A 26,628-nucleotide genomic window follows, 5' to 3' on the forward strand; every position below is an offset into this window, starting at 1 on the left:
AACTATCAAGTCACATAAAAAATAAGTGGTGGTCACATCTTGACTGAAGAGATGTGTTAGTACCACTTACCCTTACTTTTACACATTATCAATTAAGCAAAGCAGTAAACAGTCCAACTATCTTGTACACTTGTGTAATCCACTATTTATTTTTACAGATCAACATATTTACATTTACTCTGTACAGGTAGAAATGATTTTTAATTGTTGACATTTTAATGATTAGTAAAAATAACAAATGAACACAGCTCAGATGCTGAAGAATCAGAAACAGTCTCTGAAATAAAAACAAAATCTTTGGATTCTGTAACACTGTATATAATGTACAAACTCAAAATGTAGCCCTGCATTTCTTGAATGTCTGCTTGCATTAAGATCTGCAGCATTTAAAATAACATATAGTACTGCAATAATACATCAATTTAATAAAAACTTCACATCAACCAAGTCAAATAAAATACAAATAAACTGACATCCTTCAAAAGACTTGCTTAGCAGGTGAACTTCTACTTCCCACTAACACAACACAACTTGTCTTTGCTGATGCATCTGAAATATTTTTAATTCATTCACTGCATGGCTGTAGCTGGAAGAGGTCTGTAAAGCAGCCCAGGCTTGGTAGCAAGTTCAGGTAATCAAAAGCCCAGTTTGTAGAAATGAAAGTATCAAGGTATTTGTTCTGTTTCTTTGGTGGTGAGGAAATGGAACCTGGTGGTCCCTGCCAAAGACGGACTGTTACTGGGAGGGGTCAGATACTGGTGGGCTTATATAAACGTGTTAAAACATGCTATGCATTTCTCAGCCTCAGTGAATGTCTGCCTTTGTGAGATGGTGAAAGGAGTGTGGTGCTGGGCCTTCTGTACACTCCTATGGGTGTTATGCTGTATTTCCAGGCAACAGATTTTGTCTAATGTGATTTATGGGGTTAGCACATAAATGTTTGAATGGGTCATGACTGGAGGTAGTAATAAAAGCTGCCCTCAAGAAAAAAAAAAGTATAAACTTGCAGACTATAAGCTAGTCATGGCTTTATGTCAACGTAATGACTACAGCAACTAAGCTGAGTGCCAGCATCTAAGGTCTGTGTGTGTATATGCAGAGTTACATGTTCTACCACATTTTCAGTACCATAAAGTCCATACATCAAGTCAGTCTTTTATTTTTTAGTCAGAAGAATCTGCTTTGGAGTATGGAAGTAGTGTCTGGAACACTTGTGAGTTTGGCAAGTAAATATAGAACTGTGACAGCACCACCCACGTCATCCCTAATGCAGACTTGAACAAAGGGTAACAGAACAGTCTGGAAAACAACCACACCATACATTCCAAACCACTAAGTATGGAAGAAAGCAAAAAAGGAGCTTCAGCACCAAATATACTGCACATATTATCATGCCATGCTCTGGTACAGCCTACATTCTCATAAAAAGGTAACTGCAGCAAAAAACATGCATACTTCAAAAAAAGGAAGCCACTGTAGTTATGGTGGTTCCAAATGCAACTCAGGAGCAAAGTTATCACTAATATGGGGAATCTTTCAGGCATGGAATTTTTTTTCCTTTGTGTGTGTGTGTGCATGCGTATGTGAGTTTGACAGAGAAAGACAGAGCTAAACAAATTCTGGCTTTAAGCTTAATATGAAAATGGGCCCTTTTAATGTATTTTGTTTAACTGTTTTTCATTGTTACGATATTTATGAACATGACACTGTGCTTTACATTTGCATTTTAATTACTGCTTCTTTCTCTCTCTCTGTTTATGCACTATGTGGTACACTGGGCAATGAGCTCCTTTCAGCAGTTGTTTCAGCAGCAGTTACGGGTTTTACAGACTCAGGTTGCTACCCCAAGGCACCCTCCTCAGAGGGTGCACCACACACAGTCACACCCATAGCCAATTTAGAGTGTCCAAATCACCTACTGCATGTCTTTGGAATGTGGGCGGAAACCCATGCTAATGCAGGGAGGGCATGCAGACTCCGCACAGAAGGCACCTGAGCCAAGAATCGAACCACGGATTGCTGTGAGGTGACAATGCTAACCGTTACACCCCTGTGACGCCTTTTAATTACTGCTTACTTCTGGAATAAGTTGGCCACAATAAGGTTTCTGCATTTTACATCAGAACACTAATCTTACTTTAAAAAAATAGGGAAGGGATGAGGAATTCAGCAGGGAGCAAAAGAATGCTGTTTTACAGAAAACAGTAAAGTACAGCAATATATACACTTGCATTTTCCAAATACACTGTACAGAAGTTAATACTTCCTTTAGTGAAAGTATCAGCCTTGGAGAAAAATACTTCAGTACAAAGTGAACATATGCAACATGTGCAAATTACTGACTGTTTATGTCATTCCATGTATGTTCTTTTACCAAACATTATCAGCATTATATGTGCTGCGGTAGCATTGTCGCCTCACAGTAAGACGACGTCCTGTTTGATTCTCAGCTAAAGCGTCTTCTGTGTGGAGACATGCGTGAATGGGCGTACCTTCTTTGAAGGTTGTGCATCAGAGCTGGCAACTCGGTATGTAAAAATCTACTGCCAATCATTAGCGGACCGGAGTTCCGCTGTGGCTACCCCTAACCGGGAAAAGCCAAAAGATACAACATATCAAGCTGTTGACAAACATAGGCTGCCTCTGTCCTTAGTTCATTATCTTTGTTAATTCTCAACACTTCTAAAGCTGTAAATAAATTAAAATTCATGTTGAAAAGTATTTTTCATTGGAAGATCTAACAGGTACCTGAAAGAATATCCCTTTGTGAGTTGTCTTCCCTCATTCCATGGTGCCATTTTGCAGCAGAACTCTCCACTGTTTAACCTAGCCCAAAATACTAGACAAGGATAAACGTTAATAAAGAAGATAGAAACAGCTCCTGTTAACAAACCATAATGTTTAAAATTAAAAAAAAAAAAAAAAAAAAAAAATAGCCACCCCCTGTATGAGACATTTTATAGAAAAATGTCTACGTTGTAGTGTTTTGTTATTTATTTTCAATTTATTAAATGTTTCTCCATGGAATCATTCACATTAAATGAATTGCAAAGGTAAATTATTTTTCAGCTTTGTAACTAGCAGCCTGCTGAGCATTACTATTTACAGATAATTAGAAACAAATTAAGTGATAATTGTGATAAGTCACTTCAGGGCTGTGCAAAGTTTTTATGTAACAGGGGTTGTGCAAACTTGGCTGCTGGTCTTGTACTTTACAATGTCCCTCAAAGCTGTGCATTAGGACAGTGTATTGCAGTGATGTATTTATTATTGTGCATACTAAACCTGCACACAAAGATATAACAATGCACCACCAATAAAATGGAGCTGAGGACATTCCTGCATTTTCGCATTTGTTTATGAGTAACTAAACGCTGATTTACCTGGAGGTATGAATTTAGCTCTATCAGATTAGAACTCTGGTACCTGACACTGAAGGGCACGCATATCCAGGTCTTTTTTTAGTAATCTGTCATGGAAAAATATCTCCCAGAAGAATAACACTGAAATTCGCCATCTAAAACAACATGAAATAATTAGAATGACAACTGGTTTCAAGGAATGATACATAATGATATATATGCACACGTCTGTAAAACTGAAATTCACTTCATAACTTTCTAAAATTCCAATTATTTGCATGCAGTCACCAAAATTATTGGTGTTGTGTCCATATTTGTGACTTTGTATCTTTAAGACACAACAGTTATTTGTGCATGTTTTAGGAGGCTGTTAGGGTCATCAAATAATGTACAAAATGTATATCAAAATCCTGCTGAGGTTACTGAATGGTGTCCAAAATATTCTCATAAGCCACAAATACGGAGTGTAAGAGACATGGACCAATCAATATCAGCAGCTGGAATTGGAAGAATCGTGATAGCCACTATCCCACTCCTCCCCCCTCAAAAAAAAAAAAAAAGAGAAAATTTGGCACTTGCTTCCTTAGTCACATGGTAGAAAATAAATCTGGAGGAAACCTGCCAACATGAAAATAAAGTCTGACATGGCATCATATAACAAAAGTGAAGTCCATCCAGAGTACACAAAAACATACTCGGATACCTGGAAAATAAGTAATTGACTAGAAGCGCACAAAATTTTGTTCCTTTTCAAGTAAACATGAATAAGCATTTGCAGTACTGGTGTTTCTACAAGCTGTACTGAGTAGCTCAGGTCCTGCCACCACAGGACGGAGCTCAATGATTTATTCTTCTGCCAGAGGAAACAGGTGAAACTTCTGTACATCTCCATTCTGGAAAGCATGCTTCAATGTGCTCAGTAATGCTTTTTCAAGCTGTTTGGACATCCATGTAGAAGGCTTTAGCATCAAGTAAAGAGGTACTTTTTACTGGTTTCAGTACTGTAAATTATTAACTACCTAGAATGTACTTTCCAGTAGACAGTGACAGCCACACCCTGTTGGACACACCTCCTGTGTGCGAAACCACTCCATCATATGACTAGTGTGACCTCCATGACCACAAGTCAGACAAAAGTTGGAAGAGCCCCTCACTGCCACATGACATATGGCACACTGAAATGTAAAACCCTTACACATGGCACACTGTGTTCCTCGAACCTCGCTTCGACAATGACAGCAATACACACCAAACTCTAGAAAATAAAGCACAATATGGAGCATGATTTTTTTGAGCAAAATATCTTACAAACATTTATACTATCTGACAAAGACCACATTAACCATACACATCTTGTTTGTAGTACAACGTTCACTACAGACCTAAGGTACAAGGTTCATGTTGTGTTTAAACAGGAAACAAATGTCTATGCATAGATATTTGTTAATGCTTCAACACTGTCACAAGAAAAAAAAAACTCTATCATTAGTGCCTTCTACTATATAAGTGAATATTCATGAACATTGCAAGTCTCTGAACGCTGCAGTCAGACTACGCTTTATCAATATCAGACTACTTCTACAGAGTCGTGCGTTAATTTTTAAGGCATTGAGCTGAAAGGCTCTTCAAATCTTCTTCTTCTTCTTTCGGCTTTTCCCGGTTAGGGGTCGCCACAGCAGATCACCTGTCCGCTCATGATTGGCAGTGAAGTTTTACAGTGTCGAGTTGCCAGCCTGGTGCCCAACCTTCCACGGAAGGTACACACATGCATGCACTGATGCCTAGGGCCAATTTAGAGTATCCAATCCACCTACAGCATGTCTCTGGGATGTGGGAGGAAACCCACGCGACCACAGGGAGGACATGCAGACTTCGCACAGAAGGCACCCCAGCCGAGGATCGAACCAGAGAACCTCTTGCTGTGAGGCAGCAATGCTAACTGCTGCACCACCGTGGCCATCCCTACAGCAAGTACAAGAAACTCAATGGAAATTTAACACGAAAACCTCACCTAATTTTGATTATATATATGTATAACAACTCAAGACTGAAAAAAAAACACTGAAGAAAGGAGTCCAGAAATGAAAAAAAATTATGTATGGCAGAGCAATAGGTTACTGGTGTTGGTAAATGAAAACCAATGCACTAAAAAGTAATTAGTGTAGTAAGTTTTGCTTGTAAATGTTCAAGGGCAGGTTATCCTTCCTTCTTAGGAGTACTTTTGACTCTTCACACTGTAGCATCACAGCTGAGATCTGGGCTGTCCCACTGAGCACAAAAAAGAATAAATAGTCCCTTAAGTGAAAAGCAGGAAAAAAAAATTAAGGTGAAAAACTTTATGCAATTTTACAGAGGAGTCTAAGCTTCTTACATTTTTTGGAGGTGACTGTTCACCTCTTCTTGCTCCCAACATATTACAATTAATGTTAGGATCATTGGATTTTTGGGGGTGGCAAAATGGCAACAAATGCTTTTGTTTTTGATAAAGTCTCTTTAGTTAAATAACCAAACTACCATTTCATTTTTTTACTAAATAACATATTACAGATCCTGAGCACGTCTTTTCATTTTGGAAATAATTTTTGAACAGAAGTATAAGCCAACACTAAACTGATCCCAGTCTGACCTATGTAAATAGTAATGCTTGATGGAAATTCTGACTAAATTACACGGATAACATGGATATCTTGCAAACTTCCTTTAGTGGGGATTTATGGTTACATGACAACTTTCACACAAGGGGACAGCACAGCTTACTACGAGTACATATTAATTCATTCTTCTGTGTTTACAAATATTTTTCTTGGTGTTGCTTGGTGCTTACTATTAGCACATATTAATTCATTCTTTTGTGTTTATATTTATCCTACGATGCCAATAACCACACAAAATGAGGGAAACTGAGACCAAAAACAGAAAAATCCAATCCAGGAACAGACAACACCAGGTCCACAGTACTCTGGAGTTAAAAAGGTTTTAATTCGGCAAAAACAGTTAACATGGCAAAATTAGGATGGTTAACACACAGGATTAAGCACTTTCATCATAGACGTCATCAGAATCACAATAAACCATTTCCACCTTCTATAAATACCCTGCCCCGAATGATCATATGACCAGACTTCACCAATAAACACTTTTATACCTAAAAAAATACGTACACACACACACACACACATATATATAGATATATATATATGTATACAAAAACATAAAAACATGAAACATTCTTTTAAAAGAAAACCATTTTTTCAAATAATTCCTAACATTAAGCACAAAATATTATTATTAAATATCACCCCACATAAGACCTCAGCCTCAGAACACTACCAATTGATATATTATCATTTAAATCGGGGGGGGGGTCGCGTTTAATCTGAGTTGCCACCTTAATTCCTTCTCCTCAATCAAATCTCCCATGCCTCCTCTTGGATCTTTTACATTGTATTCTACAACAAAAAACAAAAAAATGAGATGGGAGTAATCAATCAAATGTTTAAGCAAGGTGCTCCCCAAGTTCAGCTTTTCAATAACAGTAAATGTGTTCCCTAAATTTTTTCTGAGTTTTACCTACATAGAAATGCTGACATTTCTGGCATAGCACAGCATATACCACCCCTTGGGTGTTACAATTTCAAAAGGACTTAGCTTTTATAAGTCTGTTGTTCACAACTGTTTTTCCAACTAAAACCTCCTTACACTGATTGCAGAAACCACATTTATAAGTCCCTGTTTTTTGTTACCCTGGATAAATTCATAATGGGAAGAATTCTAATCTAAATAATTTTTAATTGACCTGCCTCTTCTATAAACCATGACAGATTTACTCCCAATCTTGTTTATAACATCTTTAAAACAAGAAAAAAAATGTTCCAGTTTTTTAACAAAATATCTCTAATTTGGCGCGCCACTGAATTATATTCTGTAACAAATACCAAATGATTTTTGTTGGTCGAAATGTTACCACTTTTTACCATGTCAGAAACTGACCTAAGAGTGGATTTTATTAGGGGTACTACCTACCCCGAAACCCTCATCTCCGCCACTCCTTTACAAACCAAGGAAACCAAGTTACTAGGGTATCCTCTTGCATGTAACATCCTTTCTAGTTTTTCACATTCACGTAGAAAGGTATCATGCTGGGAAACCATCCTAGCTATGGGGATATACTGGCCTTTAACCATAGCTAATTTTTGATGCATGGAATGGTTACTGTCAAAGTGTAAAACTGTTACAATATGTAGGGTTTCTACAAATAAAACTAACCAAACACTTCTCACTATAATCTTTGTTAATTGTAACATCCAGGTAATTGATGCTGTCACAATTGTAGGAATATGTAACCCTTAGAAAATAGGTAGTACTATTAATATAATCAACAAAGCCCCTGAACTAATTTTCAGGCCTGTCCCACACAATAAAAACGTCATCCAAGTATCGGAGATAAGTATTCCATAGTTTATCCAAAAACTTTTTAAATAAGATTTGTCTTTCCCATTGTAAAAGAATGATGTTAGCAAAAATTGGGGTACATGAGGCCCCCATTGGTACACCTTTAACCTGCTGAAAATACTGGCCCTATAAAAACACAAAATTGTACTTCAAGACAATTTCCATGCCAAAAAACAATACATTAATGTCAACGTTACTCAAACTGGTACATTCACAGAGAAAATCATGAAACCATTCGAGGCCTCCTCCATGTGGAATAACATTAAACAATTCAACCATGTCAACTGTTAAGAAAATATGATTTTTAGAGAACTCTGCATTCTTCATTTTTAATTAAAAAATCCCAGGAATCTCTGCATAAATGATAAACAGTATCCAAACATTTTTTTAACTTTAAATAAAGAAGTTATGTCCTTACCATAACGTTCCATGTGAGTTGTTCATCTCACCTTTTTGTTCTTACACGTGGGTCAGAGCCGATCCCTCGGCTCCGAATCGGCCGCTTTTCAAGCTCAGACTCTCAGAGAAGCTCGAGACCTAGTGTATATCCCATGATGCTCTACTGTGAATCCCCAGATCTAGTATGCTGCAACCAAGACAGCCTACAGACAGAATAAGACTATGGAGTCTACCTACTTAGGTAACTATAAAAATAGAAGTAAAACAAGAAGAGTCGGAATGTATAAAACAGACCGACAACTGAACCAGTCCTCCAAGGCAACCATCTCACTCGACTGGAGGGGGAAGGTGGGCGGGAATGTAAGAACAAAAAGGCGAGATGAACAACTCACATGGAACGTTATGGTAAGGACATATGTTCTTTATGTGAAGTTGTTCTATCTCGCCGTTTTGTTCTTACACGTGGGTAGCATCCCAAGCACCCTAATCCTGGGTGGCTCATGGGAGAACATTCCTGAGCACAGTGGAACCAAACGTAGCCCTGTCCCTGGAGGTCCTATCCACTTTGTAATGAGTGATAAACGTGTGAGGTTTTGACCAGGTGGCAGCTGCACAGATGGTATCTAAAGGCAAGCGAGCTGCATGAGCCAATGATGTAGAAACAGCTCGTGTAGAATGGGCTTTGATGTTAGTTTCTAATGGTTGATTAGTGGAAGCATAAATGAATCTGATGCAGTCAGAGAGCCACTTGGACAGTGTGGTTTTTGACACTGCGAAACCTTTCTTATTCTCTGCATAAGAGACGAAGAGTTGATCCGATTGTCATTCTATCCAGATAGAACCTCAGTTGTCTATGTACATCAAGCTTGTGTAACATATATTCAAGTTTGTTGGTATGGTGTCTGAAGAAGGTTGGGAGCTCAATGGACTGATTTAAGTTATTTTCTGGAGAGATCTTGGGAAGAAAGGTAGAATTAGTCCTGAGGGATACCCTATCAGGGTGAAAAATCAAGTATGGGGGTTTGGAGGACAAGGCTTGAAGTTCAGAGACCCTACGTGCAGATGTAATGGCTACCAGGAATAAAGTTTTCCAAGACAAAAATTTTAAATGACAAGATGAAGCAGATTCAAAGGGCATGAGCATCAGTTGGGATAAAACCAGATTCAAATTCCAGGGGTAGACAGGATGCCTAATAGGCGGCCTGAGATGGTGGGTTCCTTTTAAGAATGCTTTACATAGTCTATGCAACATGATGTTAGAGCCATTAAAGCCTACATGGAAGTTTGAGATAGCAGCCAATTGAACTCTAATGGTGGCAGCTGCCGCGCCATCATGGAGCAAGGAAGACAAGAACTCTAAAATGGTATGAACAGTTGCTACATAAGGGTCAGTGTCATGTTGAGAAGCCCAGTGAACAAATCGTTTCCATTTGATATTATATAGTTTCCTGGTGGATAGTTTATGAGAGGAAACTATAATATGTTGGACCGTAAAAGACAAATCTTGTGACCTGGCTAATGTGGGAATCGGAGTAGCCAAGCTGTCAGTTTTAGGGAAGTGAGGGAGGAATGGAGAACTCCTGATTAATGAGTCAGAAGATCCGGCACTGGGTCCACGATCCATGGTTCTTCCACTTGATACTTCCGCAGGAAGGGAAACCAAATCTGTCGAGGACAAGACGGGGCTATCAAAATCACAGTCCTTCCCAGACTTTTGGCTTTCTGCATGAATTTGGGAATTAGAGGTATTGGTGGAAAGGCATAAAGGAGGCCCGGGGACCAATCGTGTATGAGCGCATCCCTGGGTTCATTCCCTGGTGGGGGATAAAGGGCAAAGTAGCTGCTGCATTTGGCATTTATCGGAGATGCAAATAGGTCGCAGCAAGGCTGGCTGGCCCCATCTGCGGAAAATGTTTTCCGCCACCTGTTGTTTGAGAGACCACTCGTGGGGCAACAGCATGGCTCTGCTTAGTTTGTCCGCTATCACGTTGGATGACCCCGGGATGTGCATTGCTATCAGAAAGCGTCTGGTGGATACAGTCCATTGCCAAATTCTTAGGGCCCCCCGGCATAAAGGGTACGATCTGGTTCCCCCTTGTTTGTTGATGTACCAGACAACCGACATGTTGTCCGTCTGGATAGCAAATGTGCTTAGAGGAAGAGAGTCGTGAAAGTGTTGCAACGCTAGGAACACCACTCTCAGCTCTAGGACATTTATATGCAAGTGTGTTTCCATGATGGACCAAGTGCCTTGGACCGTCTTTCCCTGAAATAGCCCCCCCCACCCTATCAGGGAAGCATCCGTGGTCACTGTGGCTGAGGGTTGGGGAAGAACGAAGGGAAGTCCGATTATCACTTGGTCACTGTTCAACCACCAACTGAGATCCTTCTTGCAAAGATTGGTTAACCGGATCTCGTGTGACATGGGCAGTTGTTGGAAAGACCATTGCGTGAAGCGTAACCACTGGAGTATTCGCATGTGCATGCGGCCTAACGGAACTGCTATCAATGTGGCTGCCATTGTGCCTAAAAGCTGTAGTATCTGGGACGCTGGAGCTTTGTTGTGGGCTAATAGACTGGATAATTGATTTTTTAGAGTTACGATTCTTGATTGGGGCAACCTGATCCTTGCATTGATGGTGTCCAGTTCTGCCCCTATAAATGTAATATGCTGCGAGGGCGATAATGCAGATTTTTTGAAGTTTAGGGTTATGCCCAACTGGGAACAAAGGTCTATGGTGTAGTCTCTTGCTTGGATTAGTTGATGCCTGGAGGTGGCGGTGAGGAGCCAGTCGTCCAGATATGGAAACACCCAGAATCCCAACCGTCTCAGGTGAGCCGTGAACACTGTCATACATTTGGTGAACATCCTGGGGGCTTTGGTGAGACCAAAGGGCAGGGCTCTGAATTGGTAATGACTGGCCCCCAGCCGGAAACGCAGGTGATCTCTGGATGATCTGTCCATTTTGATGTGGTAGTAAGCATCCTTGAGATCTATACAGCACATCCAATCGCCTGTTGCTAAGAATGGGAGAATCGACTGCAGCGTGACCATAAGGAACTTTTCCTTCTTGACGAAGGTGTTGAGTTTGCTGAGGTCTAGTATGAGCCTCCAGTCCCCTGTTTTCTTTGGAACTAAAAAGAACCTTGAGTAAGTTCCGGATCCTATTTGGTCCGCCGGGACTGGCTGGATGACTCTTTTGTCTAGCAGGTTTTGGATTTCTATGGTCGCTAGTTTTCTCAGACTGGTTGGAACGTCTGGGATCCTTGTACCTATGGGTGGGGGTTTTGTAAAGGGAATGTAATAACCTCTGGTAATGACGCTTTTTACCCAAGAATCCATTGTAATGTTTAGCCAGGTGTTTGGGTATACCGCCAAGCGACCCCCGACTGCCTTCAGCGTAGGACAGCCGGGCTTCCTTTCAGGAATGCTGATAGGGCTTACCAGAGAACTGATCCCTGTCGCCCTGGTTCTGCGGACCGCCTCTGCCGTTTGGAAGGCGTCTTCCATTTTTGCCCCCTCCTCTGCCTCTAGAGGGGGTATCAGTAGGTGTGTTTTAGAAAGCTCCTTGAGGTTTTTGGAACCACATTTTTCCACTTAGCTGCCCTTTGGGGTACAGTCTAGTTGGAGTGGAAAAACGGACTCCTACAGCAGACAGAGTCTTCCCTTCTTGTTCACACCTAGTAAGTGTCTCCTTAACTTTGGGTCCGAACAAGGCAGACCCGTCGAATGGGGTATTGACAAAGGAAGACAAAGGCTTCTGCAAAGGAGCAAAGGTGCACCCAGGACGGTCTCCGAAGAGCTATCGCTGAGCCTGCCGCCCTACTTGATCCATCGGCAGCATACGAAATGAGTCGCATGGATGAGTTTACTATTGAATTAAGGGTGTTGAGTTGTGCAGTCACCTTTTCAGAGACTGCATCAGCTGTGTTACCCTGGAGAGCATCTCCCAGCTCTTTTAGGAGATCTCATTGAAGGCGGGTAAAATGCGTCAGGTAGTTGAGCGACCTCATGGAAAATGCCACAGAACTAAATATGCGTTTCCCATATCTGTCCATCATCCTAGAATCCCTATTAGGAGGATGGACAGCAGAAGAGGTTTCCGACATCTCTTTCTTTGTGGCCGCCGCCACCACCATGGCATCAACTGGGACTCCCTTTGTAAGAAAAGCCTTGTCAGTGGGGGAAGTAATAAATTTGTTGGGCCTCCGATGGGCCTCCGAGGGACCGGTTCCACTGAGTCAGGGGACTCCCACGCCCTTTGAGCAACCAGCTCCATCAGTTCATCGAAGGGCGGAGTAACCCAGGAGGTGGATGGTTGAAATACAAAGGCCTTCAGGAGAACCGACTCATCTTCAGAAGGGGCAAGGGACTGCCAATCACCCCTCTGCCTTAAGATTTCCAATATGTCTGTGAATGAGACATCCTCTGAGGGGGATCGTGGGGACCCTTCTGATTCCTCCAAGTCTGTATCCGATGTTAGGGATTCCTGTGGGGAATCCAAGTGCCTCCTCTTGCACAATCTCTTTCTAGGTACTTCATCGGTGGGAGCATCCGGTGAAGTCCCTAGAGAGGAGGGGCCACCCAATGGGGATACCTGAGGCCCTGGATCTCGACGCTTTGTGGGGATCTGCGGGGAAGAGGTAGAACGAGGCCCCTTAGGGGGAGGGGAGGACAGATCTGAGGAGGTAGTGGTCTTGGCAGCCATGACCTTCCTCATGGCATTGAAGGCACCAGAATCCGGGTCCGAGAAGTCAGTCAGCTCCAAAGAGACCGGCAGCTCTCCCCGGACCAAGACCCTCCGCTCCAATCCAGAGGACGGAGCTGAGGCCACCTGCGCTGAAGCCCCGAGTGGAAGAGTTGGAACCGAAGTATCGGTTCGACTCTCCACCCCGGAGCCAGCGAGGGACTGTCAGCCCCTAGATTAAGGTCGATGGAGCCGAGGGAGGATGATCAAACCTCAGCTCCAAGGGTTCTACCAATATCGGTTCCGTCTGCCCCGGCTCCGAACGCTCGATTGGCTTCGGAGGAGGAGATGGAGAAGCCATGGGAGGGATATCAGGCTTCGAAGCTGAATGGCTCAAAGTAGATAGCATTTTGGCTAGGGCCGGGTTCTCTAAGAGCCTCTTAACCACTCGGTCCAGATCCACATCAGAAAGCCTCGAAGAATGCGTCGAGGGATGTGTCGAAGGAGCCGAAGATGGAACCGATTGAAGAATTGGAGACTGAGGAGTCTCCAGTATCGGTTCCACAACTGGGCCCCGAGGTAAGGACTCGATACACGGCTCCAAGGACTGTGGAGCCGATGCACGGACCATACCTGAGGAACTCGGAGCCGAAGACTTGGACTCCGAGGATCCTTTGCAAGACTTCGACCCCTTTGAAGACTTGGAAGAGGTGTCAGCCTTATCTACAGTAGCCTGAAAATCAGGCTTCAGGAGTCCTCTGTCTACCAGTTTCCTTCGCCTTTCCAGGAGAATCCTGGCGCTAAAGGAATGGCAGATAGAGCACACCTCTTGTAGGTGTACAGAGCCCAAACAGTACACGCAGGTGGAGTGGTTGTCTGTAACAGACATTTTTTGACCGCACTCACACCTTTTAAATTCTGATTTCTGTTTTTCTGACATCTTTTAACTCTAACACTAAGTAGCACAAACAAGTTCTAAGATGTATGTAAAAATATATATATATCTAAACACAGTACTAAATCACACTAGATATATTTATAAGGTCTAACTATCTAATAAAACTGTTTACTAAACTATTTACTAGACTACCACACTATATATATATATATATATATATATATATATATATATATATATATATATATATATATATATATATATATATGTAAGAAACACGACACACACTAGTTGACAGAGCCCTGTCATGCCCAATAAAGAAGGCCTAAGCCCTGAAAAAGAACTACTTAGAAGTCCTAGCAATTAAGCTAAACTAGAATCCGAACACTATGATACTATCATACTGAGATATATAATACTCAAAAAATTAGAAGAGAAATACTAATAATAATAGAAAATTTAAGTCACTGGCCCGAGCTAACTCCGATGAGCTGTTGATCCATTGCAGCGGCAAACTAGATGTGGGGATTCACAGTAGAGCATCATGGGATATACACTAGGTCTCAAGCTTCTCTGAGAGTCTGAGCTTGAAAAGCGGCCGATTCGGAACGGAGGGATCAGCTCCGACCCACGTGTAAGAACAAAACGGCGAGATAGAACAACTTCACATCAATATACTTTCCAAGGGGGTAGGTTTTTGACCTCCTGGCATTCACTATTGGCCTCACTGGTGGATCAGTGGTGCTTTTATGTATTTTGGGTATCCCAAATATACTGGGCACCACAGGGTAATGCACAAGTAAATAATCAAACATTTCCCCTTGATCCACCATATCTTGCAACAAAAAAATCTATCCGGCAATAGGCCAAATTTATATAATTGAGTGAAGTTTCCTCATCATTCTTGTACAATGGGAAAGACAATCTTATTTAAAAAGTTTTTGGATAAACCATGGAAGACTTATCTCCGATTTATGGACAACATTTTTATTGTGTGAGACAGGCCTGAAAATGAGATCAGGGGCTTTTGATTATATTAATAGTACTACCCCTTTTCTAAGGGTTACATATTCCTACAATTGTGACAGCATCAATTACCTGGATGTTACAATTACCAAAGATTATAGTGAGAAGTGTTTGGTTAGTTTTATTTATAGAAAGCCTACGTACTGTAATGATTTGTTACACTTTGACAGTAACCATCCCATGCATCAAAAATTAGGTATGGTTAAAGGCCAGTATATCTGCATAGCTATGATGGTTTCCCAGCATACCACCTTTCTACTTGAATGTGAAAAACTAGGAAGGATGTTACATGCAAGAGGATACCCTAGTAACTTGCTTTCCTCAGTTTGTAAAGGAGTAGTGGAGATGAGGGTTTTGGGGGAAGTAGTACCCCTAATAAAATCCTCTCTTAGGTCAGTTTCTGACATGGTAAAAAGTGGTAACATTTCAACCAACAAACATCATTTGGCATTTGTTAGAGTGGTGCCCCAAATTAGAGATATTTTGTCAAAAACTGATGCACCACCAAAACTGAAGATAACAAACAGCAAAATGACCAGCCAATAACCAAAACACTTTATTCTTCTCTGACGTCTCGGCAAAAAGCCATAAGGAGTAAACCATTTCCAAAACACACCTGCCTTATATACACATACTTATTAACCATTTAGCACTTATTAAACATTCCAATAAAACCATCAAATAAAAAATCTCCATTTACATTCCAAATTTAACCCTTTCACGGTTAAAGTGTTATTATTTAAAATGTATACAGATTCCTTAAATAATAACTTGTTTTTAATATCCACACTGTCATACTGAGCAACAACTATTTTTTCCAATGCAGTGCCTGTTAAACCTGCAGACTCCCCATGTACCCTATTAAAATGTTTAGCTATAGAACTTTCCTTTTTATGCCTAACAATGTCACTTATATACTGTATTAGCCTGACTTTAAAGGGTCTCTTACTTGCCCCCACATAAAGTTTATTACAAGGGCATTTCAGAGCATAAATGATGCCCTCTATATCACACCCATACAGGCCCTTTACACTAAAGTTGAGACTATTTATTTTAGTAAAGCTTTTAACTATATGTATGCAAGCTTTACAATTCCCACAAGGTATAGTTCCATAGTCTGTCATTATAAAATAAATGTTCTCTTTTTTCTTACATATAGATTTAACATTATATCTATACCTTTTTCCATTCTTAAATTCCTTGTAAACCTATCGGAACATTTTCCAACAATTCACTACTATAAACTCTATGTCTAAACATATTAACAGCTCTCTTCATTTCTACTCTAAAATCCACATCATTACTATACAACCTATACAAACATATACAGCTCTCCATATGGTATAGATTGTAAAGTATGCTGTGGGTGACAACTCTGTGCTTGTAAATATTGAATTCCACTTTCAAATTTACTATGTACTGATGTTCTGTTGTTTTTTCTATCACTAATATCCACCACATCTAAACAGGAAACTTTTTTGCCGATCTTTAATCTATCAAATTCTAGATGAAATCTATTATGTTGCAAGTCCAATGTAAATTTTTTATCTCATCTTCACCCCATTCACATAAAAAAAAAATCAGGTCATCAATGAGTCTATAATGTTTAATTACATACCGTTGATATAATTTTGACTTGTATACATATTCTACCTCAAATAAGCCCATAAATTCTGTCACAGGACTATTACCTAAAAAAAAAAAAAAAAAAAAACTCAGGGCTTCCATCCCAAAATTATGATGAATACTTGTGTACAGGCTTTTTACATGTAAGGTGACCCAGTACATATTTTGGTTCCATTGAATATACATTTTGTCAAAAATTGTAACATTTTTTTTTGCATTAAAGATGTTATAAACAAGATTGTGAGTAAACCTGTTATGGTTTATAGAAGAGGCAGAAGAAAAGAATTCTGCCCATTTTGAATTTATCCAGGATAACAAAAAAACAGGGACTTCATAATGTGGTTTCTGCAATCAGAGTAAGGAAGTTTTAGTAGGAAACCAAGTAGTTGTGAACAACAGACTTATAAAATCTAAGTCCTTTTGTAATTGTAACACCCTGGTGTTTCTGGTATATGTTGCACTATACCAGAAATGTCATCATTTTTTTATGTGGGTAAAACTCAGAGAAAATGCAGGGAGTACATTTATGAACATGTTACTAATATTAAAAAGCTGAATTTGGAGAACACCTCAGTTAAAGATTTGGTGGATTACCCCAATCACAATTTTTTGTTTTTTGTTGTAGAACACATAGTAAAGGGGGGAGGCATGGGAAGATCTGACTGCGGAGAAAAGTCTAAACTCTGATTAAACACCCCCCCCCCCCGTTTTAAATAATATATCTATTGGTATTGTCCTGAGGCTGAGGTCTCATGTGGTGTGATACTTAATAATAATAATATTTTGTGCTTAATGTTAGGACTTATTTTAAAAAATTGTTTTCTTTTAAAAGAACGTTTCATGTTTTTATACGTGATGAGTTTTTTGTATACATTTATTTATATATATGTGTACATTTTTTTAGGTATAAAAGTGTTTATTGGTGAAGTTTGGTCATATGATCATTAGGGGCAAGGTATTTACAGAAGGTAGAAATGGTTAATTGCGTTTCTGATGAAGTCTATGACGAAAGCGCTTAATCCTGTGTGTTAACTGTTTTTGGCGAATTAAAACCTTATTAACCCCAGACTACTGTGGACTTGGTATTGCCTGTTCCTGGATTGGATTTTTCTGTTTTATATTTTTCTTGGTGAAATACCTCAAAATTGTTTCTGATTTTGACTCAAATTTTAGCTCTGCCCCTATTAATCCCTCCTAAAACTGGTGAATTTCAGAGAAAAGTTAATTATACTTAATAAATATTACCCCCTCTTAACCCATCCTAAAACTGGTGAATTTCAGAGAAAAGTTAATTACACTTAATAAATATTACCAATAATTAGAGTTATAAACCTCTTTTACTTCAGAACATGTATGTTATTTCACATGCTCGTATTCTGGCAATGTCTCACGTTAATAGTACTAATAAGTGTCCCAGATTGTCCTTGATTATTTCTGGATTCATCCCCGGCTCTGTTGAGATTTGTCACCGATTCATTGACAGCTATGCTTGGAGATTTACAAAGGGGTATTAGACAGTAACATTACTGTAAGTTTGTTCCATGGTGTGGAAAAATCATAGGATAACACATGCATCTTTCTTTACAGACATACAATACTGATATTCCAGCTACAGTCATATCCTTAACTTCCTGTCAACAATACTACCCCAACACTTCTAGCATCTCATCTGAGAGATGCACCTGAGCAATTTTTCTATTCTTCAATCGCTCTGACATCAGTCCTAATTCTTGAAACAACCATATTAATCCCACTTCCCCCAATTTTATAACTACTACTACTAAATTCAATTTCTAAACATAGCTTACAGAAAACACACTGTTTGCTTTTCTATCCACTCACCAAACCTCCTTCAATCTCATATCTCGTGGACTAAAATTCAAACATCTTTATGGTCTCCCCATATAATGAATACCCTAATTCTAAGGCATATTTTGGTCAATCTTTTGTGTACCTGTTCTAACCAACTTGTATGCTTCTTTAACTATGTTTCTCTATAATGTTGCTAAATATTCCAAGTGGGCCTATTAAAAATCTATGTAACACTAACAAGTCATCCAATTACTACAAAAACCCTAGTAAGTTACTTTATTCTCCAATACCCACTTTTTTCAGTTCAGGCTGCAGAGTTTCCTTATTCACCCTACTACAGTAAAGACCCTAGTTCCATTATTCTTTGATGCACACTTTAAATTCCGGGCCTGGAGCCTATCATGGCAGTAACTGAGTGCAAAGCAGAGAAAAAAAATCTTGGATGGAGTACCAGTTCTTTGTTGGATGCACACGTGCATTTGTTCACACATACCTTGTATACCTGCAAGCAATAAGGACGACTGTCAGTTGACCTACAAAATACCTTTAAATATGGGAGGAAATTGAAGCATCTGCAGAAAAATGAACACACAGACAGCACAAGGACTCTGCAGAAAAGGCAGTAAAACTAAAGAACTAAGCAATGGGCTGCCCAATACATTCCCCAGTTCCCTAGTATTTCATGTTACTCAATAAATTTCATGGTGTTTCATTCAACCAAGCCACCATTATCTTTCTCCTATTTTACTTTGTTAAATTCCTCATCCCGTATCCCACTCTTATGATCGTTACTCTTTTCAACACTTACTATCACACATTATAGCAAAGAAAAACATGATTTCTGTCTGACCATAAACGTACTGAGTCAACATAGTACACTTCTTTGACATGGAAGCCTTAGTAACCCTTGTATCTTATGCATATTTTACTCAGATTAATCCATTCATCCACCCATAAGGAAAAGACTGAACAATACTGGCCTAAATTTTGAGTCCTGGGACACTTGATTTCCACTCAACCACCAATATGGCAAACTCCCATCCTATCAACATAGTTCAAAGCATACACACATTCTTCAGCAATGCACTCATTCTGATCACTAATATTCTATGAACAGCTAAACCAAAAGCTTTTCTTAAACTTGGGAAAATACAAACTGGAAATTCTGCAAAAAGTTCTTCGTACATGTAGCCCACACATAGTAACTTACTAGTTATGGCAATAGCCCTTGCATAAAAGTATGTTGACGGCAGCATATACAACTCTCACTGAGAAAGTCTTACTATAAAAGTTCTACTCTCACTCTTCCAGATTAAAAAAAAATCATGCATTATGTCAGAAGCTCTTCCCACAATGTAAACATGCTGACATATTTCTGTACAACAGCTACTACTATTCAAAGAATAGTAAGAGCTATTGAAAAGGTTTTGTCTTGACTGGGCATAAAGAACTGAGTGGTATGAAGTGCAGTGGCCATGCCCAGCAGAACACTCCAGTTCAAAAAGTAAGAGAAGCACACATTCGGGTGGAGTATCTGAAACTCCTTAATAGTAACCAGAATACAGTGCAATGCTGTGGACTGAGACAGGGATTAGAGAGTACCAAATCATAAATATCATGGTCGTATTTTTCAGAATATTAATTTGAGAGTGGGTGTTTATAAAGTACAGTTTTGTACCTACCATAAATGTAGATGTCCGAACTGGATAGCATCTGCAGTCATAACAACTGGGTTGTCCTGTCGTCAGGCAGCCCTTCAGTCGGCCGGATTCCAAAGTCCGGGTCCGGCTTCGGCTGATGTCGCACTCACCCGACGTCATCTCTGTTGGTCTTCGGGTATAAAGGCATCAGCCGACGCCATTTTCCTCAGTGTTTCTTGCCCCAGATGCCAGTAGCCCTCTTGGAGGCTAAAATTTGGATAGATGCCAATGTTTCCAAAAAGATAGAGGTAAACACAAAAATAAGCATGTATGTACATATATACAAACAAATACACCATAATAGACTCCCCCCCACCAGCTAGCTATTAGGAGGGTAAAACACCCTAGGAGTACCACAGAGGGGAAGGAGGGAGGGTAATCCTGACTGCAGATGCTATCCAGTTCGGACATCTACATTTACGGTAGGTACAAAACTGTACTATGTCCTTCATGGATGCATCTGCAGTCATAACAACTGGGTAGAATACCATAGCCAACTAGGGGAGGAGGATAAAACTAGATTATGGTGTGTTTAGGATTCCTTGCAGTACAGCAGTGGCAAACCCTGCTCGGGATCTGGAATATAGAGGCAAATTATAATGCTTGGCAAATGTATGCACGGAGGTCCAAGTAGCCGCCTCAATAATGTCTTTGGTTGCCACTCCTCGTAAGAAGGCTGTGGTAGTGGCTGTTGCCCTTGTAGAATGAGGTCTTATGTTCTGTGGAATTGGTTTTCCATGGAAGGAGTAACAGAATCGTATGCAATTTCCTATCCATTTGGAGATTGTCTGTTTGGAAATAGCTTTTCCTTCCCTTCCTGTTGCATAGGCTACAAAAAGTTGGTCAGTCTTTCTGCTATTTTTTGTTCTGTCCAAGTAGTAGCGTAGCTGTCTATGTACATCCAAGGTATGCAGTATTCTTTCCCCTCTGTTTTGTGGGTTGGGAAAGAAGGTGGGTAGGTGGATTGCCTGGTTTAAAGACACTCTGGATACCACCTTAGGCATAAATGTAGGATTAGTCCTCATGGACACTCTATCTTGGTGGAAGATTAGGAAGGGTTGCACTGTCATTAAGGCCTGTAGTTCTGAAACCCTCCTAGCTGAAGTAATTGCCAGTAGGAAAGCAGTTTTCCATGACAGGTGTTGTAGGTCTGTTGTTGCTGCTGGTTCAAAGGGTGATAGTGTCAACTTTTCTAGCACAAAGTTTAAGTCCCAAGCTGGTAAAGGTGGTTTCCTTGGAGGTTTTACATTCTTGATTCCTCTGAGGAACTGCCTGAGCAAAGGGTGCGAAAAAACAGGTGGATCAAAGCTGTATTCTGCTGAAATAGCTGATGCATGTATCTTGATGGAGGAGTAGGACAGGCCTGAATGAAGAAGTTCGGCCAGATAGTCCAGAATGTTAGGCATATCTATGTTTGACACATCTTTTCCTCTTTCAGTACTCCAAATGACAAACCTTTTCCATTTTCCAGCATAGTTCCTTCTTGTTGAAGGTCTGCGTGCTTCAAGAATAACGTCTTTAACTCTTTGGGAAAGCTCTGGGTTAGCTGCTGCTATGTGATGTTCCATGCAGTCAGTTGCAACGTTTTTAGGTTTGGATGTATGATGCTGTAGTTGTTCTGAGTTAACATCAAAGGCATCAGGGGTATTTGCCACATATTGTTCCGAGACATGCTCCTCAGCAGTGGGTACCAGTGTTGTCTTGGCCAGTTTGGAGCTATCAGGATTATCCTTGGACGTTCTTCCTTGATTTTTAGTAATACTTTGTGTATCAAGGGAAGAGGTGGGAATGCATATGCTGTCAGGCCTTTCCAGCTGAAGGAGAGCGAATCCACTTTCCATGCTTGTGGGTGGAATGTCCTTGTGCAGAATTTTTTGAGCTGGTGATTGAGAGGTGATGCGAATAGATCTATCTGAGGCATTCCCCATTTCTTTGAGATGGTCTTGAAGATGTCCGGGTGCAGTTTCCATTCGTGGCCATCCGATGTGGTTCTGCTTAATATGTCTGCTAGAGTATTTTCTTTTCCCGGTACAAATATTGCCTGTAACTGGATGTTGTAGCTGAGTGCCAGGGTCCACAGCTCCAAAGTCATTCTGCATAGGGGGTATGAATGAGTGCCTCCCTGCTTGTTGATGTACCACATGACTGTGGTGTTGTCTGTCCTTATCATCAACTGGCCCTCTGAGAAATGGTCTGAACCTTTGGATTGCCAGTTTTACTGCCAGCATTTCTTTTAGGTTGATGTGCAGGTGAAGTTGATCCTGTGTCCACAATCCTTGCACGCATTTGTCCAGCATGTGGGCCCCCCATCCTAGGTCTGAAGCGTCTGTTGTGATGGTCTGGCTTGCTTGACATCTGCGAAAGGGTAGGCCTGGGTTTGTCTGGCATGCCTGAGCCCACCATAGGAACTCCTGTTTTAAGCATGGAATTAGTGGGATTTCTGTTTCTAGGCTGTGTCTGTGTTGGGACCATAAATTCTTTAGGTACCACTGTAGTTTTCTCATATGTAGTCTGGCAAGTGGGACCAAGAGTATGCATGATGCCATGAAGCCCAAGGCCTGCAGTACTTTTCTTGCTGTTAACTTGTTCAGCTTTGTTAGTGCTAAGAAGTAAAGAGGGAGTTCTTTTTGTTTTTCTGCAGTTAGGAATGCCATTTGTTTTACTGTGTCCAATTCAGCCCAAGAATGTCCTTGTTTGGGATGGTATCAGCCTTGACTTTTGTAGATTGACTGTGTATCCCAGTGCTTGTAGCAAGTAAATGACCCTTTGTAAATCTGTTGTCAGCTTGCTTTTGTTGTCCCCTTGTAGCAGGCAGTCGTCCAGGTATGGGTAAATTTGAATTCCCTGTAGTCTGCAATGGGCGATTACTGATGCCAGGCATTTTGTGAATACTCTGGGCAGTAGATAAGCCAAAGGGCAATGCTGAGAATTGATAGTGCTCTGATCCTGCAAGAAATCTGAGGTATCTTCTGCAGATTGGTCGAATGGGGACGTGCAGGTATGCCTCCTTGAGATCTAGAGTTACCAGCCAACACTCCTTGCCCAGCATGGGAAGAAGTTGCTGTAGGGTCAGCATTTTGAATTTTGGGACAATGATGTATGTATTTAAGGCGGACAGGTCGAGAATTGGTCTCCAACTTTTTTCCTTTCTTGGAACTAGGAATAGTCTGGAGTAGAACCCCTTTCCTTGCTCTGCTGTTGGCACTCTTTCCACAGCTCTCATGTTTGCTAACTGCATTATCTGTTGTAGAGCCTCTGTTTTTTGATTTGGAGGTAGATTTGGCATTCCTCTTTTGACTGGTAAAGTGTGGAAGTGGAACCGGTATCCTTGATCTATGGTTTGTAGAATCCACTTGTCTTTTGTTATATAGTGCTAGTTCTTTGAAAATAAGGTTAACTTTCCGCCTAGAGGAGCTGCTATTTGTTCCCTGGTAGGCGGATTTAGGATTAAGTCACTGTGGTTGTGTTGATGTAGTGGCAGTGGTTGTGTCTGTGCCTCTGTTGTTACCTTGCCACTGTCGTCCTCTGTGGGCACCTCCTCTGGATTGGTTTCTGCCTCTGGAACGTCTATTCCTGCCCCTTTGAGATCTTGTGGAGTCAGGAAAGGACCAATTTTTGGCAGGCCAGTTCCTGCTAAACCTTGGGGGTTGAACCTGCAAGAAATCTTTAACCGTTTGAACAGATTTTGCCTTTTCTTCCATTTTCTTCATAACCTGCTGGGCAGGTGTACCAAACAAACTTGTCTTATCCATAGGAGCATCTAGTAACTTTGCTTTGACATGATCCGGTAAAGCTTGCTCCTTTAGCCATGCATGCCTTCTTATCACTGTGCCAGTCATGGCTGATCTAAATGAAGCCTCCAGTGCATCATAGCCACATTTTAAGGAATGGTTACTAACCTGTTGTATGTTATTTACCATTTCTAATACATATTTCTTATCAAGAGATTCATCAGTGGTTAGCTTTTTAGTTAACTGATCAAGCATAAACTCTTGGTATTGTATCATGTGAAACTGGCAGTTTAAAGCTCTAGCTGAGAGAGTAGCTGAAGTGTAGACCTTTTTGCCCCATCTGTCTAGTGACCTTGCTTCCCTTTCAGAAGGAATAGGGTTTTTAGCTATGGTCGCGGCTACTGCCTTGGGACCCTGGGATATAGTCTCGGGGTCTGCAAGTGGGGCCTTGTAAAGGTGGTGATGAGTGTCTGGTACCCTGTAAAATCTGTCTGGTTTGGCAGGGGCTGGAGGTAAAGAGTCTGGTGCGGAGCAGACATCATTGAAAGCATCATCCACCACAGAGAGAACAGGAGGTATAGCTAAGGGCCTGTGTTGTGGAAGGTGCAGAAAGGTCCTAAGTCTTTTTCTGGAGTCTGAAAAATTCTGTTGCTGCCATTGGAACTGCTCTCGCATGGCATGTAAGGTTTCCCCAAAGGAGAATTCTTCTGGTGGGGAAGCAGCTGGAATGGATTCTTCAGCATCAGAGTCTTCAAAATTGGAGAAGGGAGCCTCTGGCTGGTCAGTTAAGTCTGATTCATCGGCAGAATCATCAGATGACACTGGCTCAGGGGGCTCTGTCCTAGGTCTCTTCTCTGGGGGCTGAGAGGCCCTGTCTGGGTGAGATTGAGATCCTCTAATTAATGAAATTAAATCTTCTGCCAGAGTAAGCATTTGAGAACTAGAGGAGGGCCTGGTTGTAGGGGGTTTAACAGGCACTGTTTTAGTAGTCTTGGCTGCTTTAGCCCTGGCGAAGGCCTTAATGGACATGGCTGCTGGAGGCCTAGCAGCACCACGTGCTGGGGTAGAGACATCCAAGGGAATGGTGTCTGATAAGTCAGTGGCAACCACCGTAGTGGGTAACATTTCTGAGGCCGATTCAAGAATGGTAGCAGGTGCCTCAGTTGTAGAGATAGGTTCAGCTGTACTTTGATCAGTTTTCTCGGTTTCGGCCGAAACCGAGACACTCGCGGTTTGCTTAACGATGGTTTCGGCCGAAACCGCGGACCGCGACTGTCGGTCTTTATCTTTGCGTTTTTTGGCAGATTGGGTAGGCGGAGGATCCGACGGCATAATGTACGCAAAATCAGAACCGAAAAACTGTTCAGCAAACTCCGACCGACGCCCAAGCGTTCGTCGGTTGAAGGAAGCACAGGCCGAACAGGCTGCTACGTCGTGGTCTGGGCCTAAACAAGGCAGACAATAAGAGTGGAAATCTTTATGAGGTATTTGTTTCCCACAGGTTAAACAATTATTAACTTTTTCTGACATCGGCTGAGGCAAGAAAGAGTCCCCAACGGGGTACTTAGCTTTAGAAGTCTTCGAAGTAGTATTCGGTAGAAATAATCTCTGGATCCGACCGACCGGCACTTGCGAACAGCTTCTGCTTTGGGCGCCACGCGGCAAGAAAGACTGAGGAAAATGGCGTCGGCTGATGCCTTTATACCCGAAGACCAACAGAGATGACGTCGGGTGAGTGCGACATCAGCCGAAGCCGGACCCGGACTTTGGAATCCGGCCGACTGAAGGGCTGCCTGACGACAGGACAACCCAGTTGTTATGACTGCAGATGCATCCATGAAGGACATCTGTGTAATATATATATATATATATATATATATATATATGTGTGTGTGTGTGTGTAAATATCTATGTATATGTATGCATGTATTAAATTTATGCCTATAAAGTACAGTTTTGTACCTATCATAAATGTAGATGTTCGAGTGTTCACCCTGCTGCAGTCATCACACTTGGTTTATCCTGCCATCACGCGGTCCCGCAGTCGGCCCGAATTCCAAAGTCTTGGTCCGGCGTCAGTTGCTGTCGCTTCTTCCCTGACGTCAGTGCGCTAAGGGTATACAAGAGGCATCCAACGCCATTTTCTTCAGTTTTTCTTCCCCAGATGTCAGGTGCCCCCAAAAGGTAGGCAAAATATATATATAAATATATACATATGGCTATATAAAAATAAAACAAAACCCTTAGGTACAAGCAAATACACCACAGAGGTAGTATAGGATAAAGTGGCAGAGATAAGTTCAGCTAGTTCAGAGGGGATGGAGGGAGGGTAACCTGGACTGCAGCAGGGTGAACACTCGAACATCTACATTTATGGTAGGTACAAAACTGTACTATGTTCATCGTGTTACCCTGCAAGGTGTGGACTGAACTCCAAGCAGCAGCTTCCAGAATATCCTTGGTTGGCACTCCCCTAAGAAAGGCTGCTGATGTAGCTGTAGCCCTGGTAGAGTGGGACCTAATGTTAGCAGGTACTGGTTTCCCATGATGTGTGTAGCAGAAACGTATGCAACGTCCTATCCATTTAGAAATGGTCTGTTTTGAGATAGCTTTTCCTTGAGATCCTGTAGCATAGGCCACAAAGAGCTGGTCAGTTTTTCTGAAAGCCTTAGTTTTATCCAAGTAGTAACGTAATTGTCTGTGAATGTCCAAAGAGTGCAGGAGTCTTTCTCCTTTGTTCTGCGGATTTCGGAAGAAGGTGGGCAAGTGAATGGTTTTTAGGGCCACACTGGATACCACCTTTGGCATAAAGGAAAGATTAGTTCATAGAGAAACTCTGTCTTGATGGAAAATGAGGAAAGGTTCCACTGCCATTTAGTGCCTGTAGCTCTGAGACTCTTCTAGCTGAGGTTATTGCAAGTAGTAGGGCAGTTT

General features: G+C 41.2%; 1 protein-coding gene across 1 annotated transcript in view; it reads right to left on the minus strand.

Moving 5' to 3' along the window:
• Nucleotides 1-2,537: 2,537 nt before the first annotated feature.
• The window catches only part of WDR59 (WD repeat domain 59), a 1,485,413-nt gene continuing 1,461,322 nt past the window's right edge, over nucleotides 2,538-26,628 (minus strand). Inside the window, exon 25 of the mRNA XM_044081604.1 lies at nucleotides 2,538-4,617. Within this exon, the coding sequence (XP_043937539.1) occupies nucleotides 4,382-4,617 (236 nt within the window). The 3' untranslated portion in view covers nucleotides 2,538-4,381. The remainder of the gene's footprint in view (nucleotides 4,618-26,628) is intronic.

This window comes from Protopterus annectens, chromosome 8.part1, assembly GCF_019279795.1.
Source record: "Protopterus annectens isolate FY-2018-M chromosome 8.part1, PAN1.0, whole genome shotgun sequence".
In the NCBI taxonomy this organism is placed as follows: Eukaryota; Metazoa; Chordata; order Ceratodontiformes; family Protopteridae; genus Protopterus; species Protopterus annectens.